General features: G+C 42.5%; 1 protein-coding gene across 1 annotated transcript in view; it reads left to right on the plus strand.

Moving 5' to 3' along the window:
- The window catches only part of slc6a11b (solute carrier family 6 member 11b), a 28454-nt gene extending 27361 nt beyond the window's left edge, over positions 1-1093 (plus strand). Inside the window, exon 15 of the mRNA XM_016565275.1 lies at positions 4-1093. Coding sequence (XP_016420761.1) covers positions 4-153 — 150 coding nt within the window. The 3' untranslated portion in view covers positions 154-1093. The remainder of the gene's footprint in view (positions 1-3) is intronic.
- The last annotated feature ends 6290 nt before the right edge of the window (positions 1094-7383 follow it).

Here is a 7383-nt window from a genome sequence, read left to right on the forward strand (position 1 = left end):
CAGAGGATCAAAAAGCTGACCACACCCAGCTCTGACCTGATAATGAGGGGACGCCTCAGCTCCAGGGGTCCCTGCGCTATCAATGACGCTGATGCCAAAATGAGGGCAGATGGCAAGATCTCCACCATCACAGAGAAAGAGACACATTTCTAAACCCAGGACACAGACATCACCGTCACAACAGACAGAAAGTGAAGAAACAAATATGTTTGCCATTATTTTTAAAGAGAGATCTATTATCACATTTGTAGTGTTGCTTTTTTGCACAAGCAGGTAACACATCACAATTTAACGTCATGATTAAAAACTGAGTTTTGTATCAGAGTGTATCTAAATCTAGATAAAAATGTCGTATTGCCTCACTCTTTGTCACATTAGTAATTTCTGTACTTGTAGAATGAAGCCAAGGTAAGCCAATGTGCTGTGAAATGTTTTTACACATTGGCTCTTGGCTCTGTGCAGATTACTGTAGAGTACTATTCTAATGGATAGAAGATGTTTATGACCACTCCAAACGTTGGCTGTATGTTTGTAGAAGAGGCTCAGTGTTGACAGATACGCTGTGATTCGCTGTCCTTCAGCTAGCATTGACTCGCGGGGCGAGCATGACGTAGCAAGCCCATTCGCCACGGCGTCTTACGTGGCTCGAATTCTTGGTCATTTCACACCAATTAAACTGAGTTTAATTGAAGGTGACAGACCAAACACAGTTTATCATTTTTTTTTTATTATTATTATTTCAGGCTGGTGGTTCAGAGAGTCATCCTAACACACTCGTCATGAACCTCTCATTAACATTCATAAAGATTCTGTCTTAATAGTGTGATTTTTGTGTAACAATGTTAAAGGGCAGTCTGATGGTGAAAGACGTGTAGATGAAGCTTTTGGTTTGAATGTGAGGACAACATTAAAGCAATGCTGTGGAACGCAAAAGTGCACATTTTAAACAGTTCTTTTCATAGCAGCACCATAAAATTAATTTGATTCAGTAAATTCAGTGATAAGTCTGCGTTCACATTCAGATTACAAAAAAGGCATGTCAGAGTCATTAATCATGAACTGATGCACCGCTATTTAACACGTACACAAAGACTAGACCTGAGGGTGTGTGTGTTATGACCACTACAAAGTAGAGGACATTTGGTCAACTGTTCCTTTAATGGTATAGATGCAGTAATAAATAGATTAGATGTAGAAAGATTGATACCATGCAAAATATAAAAGGCCACTAATCAGATGCTAGCTCATTCCCTAAGAGAAAGTGCAAGCGACAAAATAGTTCTTCTTTCATGTCTATTTTAAGTGATTGTAGCCCAGATATTGATATCCATTAAGTCATTAGGAAGCAGTACAAATGTGTTCTAATGACCCTTGCAATTCAACAGCCATAAGTACTTTGATCAAACAGTGCTGGATCTGTAATGTACTATCACAGTTAAGAGCACTTTTTGTTCGTAGTATACTCAGGATGCACTGTGAGCCCTGTGCACATGCATGCAATCTTTGGTCTGGTCTGTTCCATTGTGACATAATCAGTTTGTGCAAGTAAACTTGTTTGTTTTAATAGCTTGTTAACTTTTCAGCTATATGTATATTTTTTAATTTCTTTAGTTGTTTTGTGTACTATTTCTTGATGAAAAAAAAAAACTGTTTCTCTAAGGACTTTTGATATGTCATTCAACAATCAAGTTCTAGGTATATGATGGAATTGTTATATGTGCTGTTTATACAAATTTTGGTATTCACAGGACATATGAATTGTGTGTTTACTCATTTTTAAAAATAAAAGTTAAAAACGAACATATCTGTTTGGTTGTCTCAGTCATTTTAGCTACTTTTAAAAGTAAACACTGTGGCTTCTGTAGAAATGTAAGTGTACAGATTTTAGGAAAGTGTAGTGTTTTAGGAAAGCTGCACTCTCTATTCATTTTCTAACTGCTTGTTTTCTTAAAAAAAAAAAGGACTCTAACACTAGACTGGCTTGTGCAGTTAACCCCTGCACACCTAAGACGGGCACAGTGAGTGCATCGCTTGCCTGGGCAGCACCCACACTGAGACTGCACTCACTGGGACAAACTGCTCTCACTGCGAGAGCATGAGTCTTACCCTGCTTCACTCGTGGATCACCTTCTTTCACGAAGGTGCTCCTCCCCCGTCTGCTCTCCCATTTCTCCCCTCTGAGGAGCCTCGGAGGAAGATACAGTGGGGCAACGGGACTGATTTATCAGGCTTGAGTGAACTCACACCGGCACAGGTCCCACTTGCCTCATTCTCCCATGCAGTGCCTCGATTCGCCAGTGTATTTCATACGTGGGGGTCAGCACCCCTCATCTGCAGATGTGAGCCTGGTTTATGCCAGAGCGCTCACTGACAATTCAGCGACTAGTGGCATTATTCAGATGGGGACATCTCATCCCCTCAGAGTTTTCCAGAGGATGCGAGGATGCGATCCTCTGCGATTCCATTGGGCCTGTTTCGCATGCAGCCCCTCTAGTTTTGACTCAAAGCCCATTACTCTCCCACGCTTGGCACCAAGGACTTCTTCGCCTCAAGGTGACACACTGCTACTTCAGAGCTGTGGTCCCTTGGAAGGCCCCTTTTCTGTTTCAGACAGAGGTCCCACTGGGACTGACCCCCAGAAGGAAGGTGGTCATGACAGATGCCTCCAACTCAGGTAGGGGAGCACTGCACAATGGCAGATTGGTGATGATAGTGATAGCCCTAAAAACCTTCCTGCCAGCCTTAAAATGGCACGGTGCCCTGGTCGATTCATACAACATGACAGTGGTAGCCTTTATAAATCACCAAGGTGGTGTCAGGTCATGCTCCCTTTACAGGATGGCGAAACGCCTTGTCCTATGGGCACAGTGCAACCCACTCTCACTGAGGGCAGTTCACGTGCCAGGAAGACTGAACCAAGGAGTGGACATGCTGTCTTGGGGCAATGTAGCTCCAGGAGAATGGAGACTACAGTGCACCCTCAAGTGGTTCAAATGATTTGGTCTGTCTTTGGGAGGGCAGGGACGGAAAACAACTTTCACTGCCCAACATATTTCTTGAAGAATTTAGATGCTCTGGCCCACAAATAGCCCAACGCTCACCTGTATACCTTCTCTGATTCCCCTGCACCCTCTGGTCATCAGATGGGTCAAGGAAGTCAGGTGCTTATTCCTCCTGGTAGCCACTCTCTAGAGGAATCAGACATGGTTCCCCGATTTAATCCAGCTGCTATCAGCAGCTCCTTGGCCAATTCAATTGAGGAAGGACCTTCTCTCTCAAGTGAGAAGCATGATCTGGCATCCCCAGCCCAAGCTGTGGAGCCTTCGTGTTTAACCCCTAAACGGGAGTCTTTTCAACTCTCCGCGAGAGTGACTGTCACCATTTTGGAGGCTAGAGCCCCATCTACAAGACGTCTCTACACCCTTAAGTGGTCAATCTTTTCTGACTGGTGGGCAGCACGGAACAAGGACCTGTCCTCTTGTGATGTGTCAGCCATGCTAACATTTCTGCAAGAGCTGCTGGATAAGGGGAGTGTACCCCTTCCATGCTCAAAGTATATGTGGCAACCATCACGGCGAATTTCATTCTCATGACTGACCAGTCAATTGGCAAAAATGATCTTGTCATTAAGTTCATGAGTGGAGCTCGGAGACTAAATTTGCTTCGTCCTCATTCCTTGTGGACATGGGACTTATCCATAGGTCTTAGGGCCCTACGAGGCCCTCCCTTTGAGCTACTTCAGTTGGCCAAATTATTGGTCCTATTGGAGTGAGGGCCCACTCCACCAAAGGAATGGCCTCCTACTGGGCTTGGTCCAGAGGAGTTTCTTTTGGTGATATCTGTACGGCTGCTGGCTGGTCTTCACCGTCTACTTTCACCAGGTTTTATAACTTGGACATCCTTGCCCTTCAGGCACAGATTTTGTCTGCCTAATTTACCTAATCATCTTGTATAAGTGGAGAAGGTATTGCTATGTAGACTCCAGCCTGGTGGCTTGGGTCTCATAATTGGCTCATGCTTTTTAGGAACCTAAATTACGGGCGCTCTGGGACTGGGCTCGCAGAGCGGCTTGGTTCTGCACTTTCTTATAGCATGGCGCTATTGGATGCATTTGCATTGTCTCAGACAATCAATAGGAACGTAACCAGTGAGTGATCTTGGTGCAGGCACAACGCTTAGGTGCTGTGTGCTTCGTTATGGATTAGAAGAGAGGAATAAAATATGAGGTAAGGTGGCAAATAGGTAAATAAGTGTAGGTTTGCAATGTCTATTTGATCACTTGTAATAATAAACAGTGAGAGGCAGGCGGGACGATTAGTTGCCATGGGAAATAATAGAGGAATAAAATATCAAATGGAAATAAAAATAAAATTCCTGGAGAAATCCATCTCCTCCATGTTCTATATCTGCCGCCAATTCTCAAAATACCCCAGACAACGCAATGCAAGCCTCACCTTGATCTAATGATTGACAGGGTGGGGGCGTGATCGGCTTGGAATGCATTTTCAAATCTACATTGACTTAAACTACATTCATCACAAGGTATTTATTGAAAATATTTTTTTTCTTGACACTTTGTCTGAAAAATGTTATACACATCACACAGACATTGGTCAGTCTTATCAGATCTAGTGTCTCCTCCATGCATGTGCAAGGAGGACATACCGAAAGAAAAGACTCTAGTATGCCACTCCTGTGAATCTAGACTCAAAACACAGAAACATTTTATGGGGGGTAGAAATTTACACATAGAAATATTCATGCTTCAAATCCAGCCTCAAAAAGATACAGCGCATAGATTATAAAGAAAGAAATCAAGTTCAGCTTGCAGAGTAACGAGACCCTAGAACAGCTGTTTCCAAACCTGGTCCTGGAGTTCCTCCAACAGCACACAATTGAATGTCTCTCTCATCTTACCCAACCATTTTAGGGTTCAAACTCCGTACTAACAAGCTGATTAGTTGAATTAGGTGTGTTTTATTAGGGAGACATAAACAATGTGCAGAGTTGGGGGTACTCGAGGACCAGAAATGGAAAACACTGCCCTAGAGCAACCCTAGAGTCATTCACCTAGAGAAGTGGGATTTAAGCTGTAGCTACCAATAAATTGCAGAGATCTTATTCCGGCTGCAGAAGTGGTCACTCCTAGACAGAGTTCCCATATGGAGTAGCAGTGACTGACATAAAAGTGAACTAAATCACCCCTACCTTCCCAAGATAGACAGAGGTCATGGATAAATACCTACAAATAATTTGTAGAACTAGTGAAATAGTTTAAAGCATTTCCAAGTGGTCCAGTAAGTTTAAAGGGTTCTCTTGGATGTCACATGCATTATGGAGTCAAGTGATCCATTATGGAGAGATTTAAGGGCATGATTTATGGAACGATATTACTGCTAGAATCCTGAAGGAACCCGGGTTGGAATTAAGTCCACTTCAGTTGCCAATGTTTTGAATTTCTGAAACAAAAAACGAGTCAGGGAGTCAGCTGTTTTATTCTTGGACCCTGGAATGTGTTTGGCTGCAATAAAGAATTGGCAGCCAAACACCTTTGAAAACTTTGACATTTGCCACACCGGTAAAAAATAACACAGGAGGATGAGAACAGGAAGTTGAGAACTGAATCAGGGAATTGGCATTTGACTCCAGCTGTTTTTCACATGATTCTGACTTGGATGTGCTTTCTTCAGGTACTGCTGTGGTCATGGGGAAGCAGTGGATTTTACTGTAGACATCTCTCCATAGGATGTTTACACTGCCATTTTAGCAACAGACGACTCTAATGGGGGTCAGTTCAGTTGTCAGGACAGGCCCAGTCCTCAAACAATATTCTGGCTGTGCTTCAAATAGCAATGGCTTGTCTGGGGCTTGACAAGTCACCTGCTAAATCTGCCCAGCCCATTTTTTCTTCAGTCAGCCCTCAGCTGCCACGACACCATGAAAGATTTTTTTTTTTTGTGGCAGATGTGCCTTAATAGGTTTTGGTCTACCTAAGCAGCAATCAAAGATTGTTTGTACACTAGCTTCCATGGCTGGAGAGGTTTGATTCCATTGGGTTGAGTTGTGCTCTGGAAATAGAGCCCATTGCAGCTTTGCTGGTGTCCCCTGGCAAACCTCTGTGGTGTAATGAATGATGCCCTATTGTGCAATGCAGTTGCTTGGATTTGATAGATACTTTTCTGTCATCTACATAACTCATACAGAAAATATGATCTGTCAACTACTTCTTGGTATCACCAGTACGTTGAACCCAGCAAACATTAATCCCTTCATTCGCAGTTCCTGCACAGGGCTACTCTGGCAATAGGCCATGTGACCCATGAATTGGGTAACCTTACCACTAAGTTTCTGGTAGCCTGCAACCAAGTATGGTTTGCCCAAACACGACTGCTGGAGGACTGTAAGAAAACCTTGGGCACCTATTTGGGCCTAATGCTCCAAAACTGTTGAAAAAGAGAAAAGCTGCCCAAGGCCACTTGACACAGGTACAGCATACATTTTATTTTAGGATGGAAGTAGTTCAGGCTCGACATTGCTATGTGACATAGGAGCAACATTTCTGGCAGCATACTACACCACAGTCACAGCCCTCTCACATACCTTGTGTTGTTAAAGATGTTCAAGGCTTTTTTCCAACCTCATCGACATTCACCAGGAGGTCCACATCAAGGGGTCCAAACAGTTAGGGTACTGAAAGAACAACTTAGCAGACGTCTGGATTTTGACAACTCTGAACATGGGGTGTACCCTATAATTATCATCAAGCGTATAGCATCAGTTCTGGCAGGCCACATTAGTCAAGCTCATATCAGCTGGTGCTCAGATGATCCATGTCTAGCTATAGGAATATGACATCTTTTACAGAATTCTTTTTTAAGTTATCTTTTCAGTTATCCTTCAGCTGCTTTCATTGTGTTGATCAGAAACTAATTTCCCTTCCTCAATCCCCAGCTCCTCCTCTTGTCCAGTCATAATTTGGCCTCTGAAATTGCTTCCATAAATGTGAAACTGGACCACAAAACCAGTCATAAGTAGCACAGGTATATTTGTAGCAATAGCCAAAAATACATTGTATGGGCCAAAATTATAGATTTTTCTTTTATGCCAAAAATCATTAGGATATTAAGTAAAGATCATGTTCCATGAAAATATTTTGTCAATTTCCTACCGTAAATATATCAAAACTTAATGTTTGATTAGTAATATGCATTGCTAAGGACTTAATTTAGACAACTTTAAAGACGATTTTCTCAATATTTTGATTTTTTTGCACCCTCAGATTCCAGGTTTTCAAATAGCTGTATCTCGGCCAAATATGATCTTATCCTAACAAACCATACATCAATGGGAAGCTTATTTATTCAGTTTTTAGATGAAAAAATT

This window comes from Sinocyclocheilus rhinocerous, unplaced genomic scaffold (genome assembly GCF_001515625.1).
Source record: "Sinocyclocheilus rhinocerous isolate Xijiao unplaced genomic scaffold, SAMN03320098_v1.1 scaffold542, whole genome shotgun sequence".
Classification (NCBI taxonomy): domain Eukaryota; kingdom Metazoa; phylum Chordata; class Actinopteri; order Cypriniformes; family Cyprinidae; genus Sinocyclocheilus; species Sinocyclocheilus rhinocerous.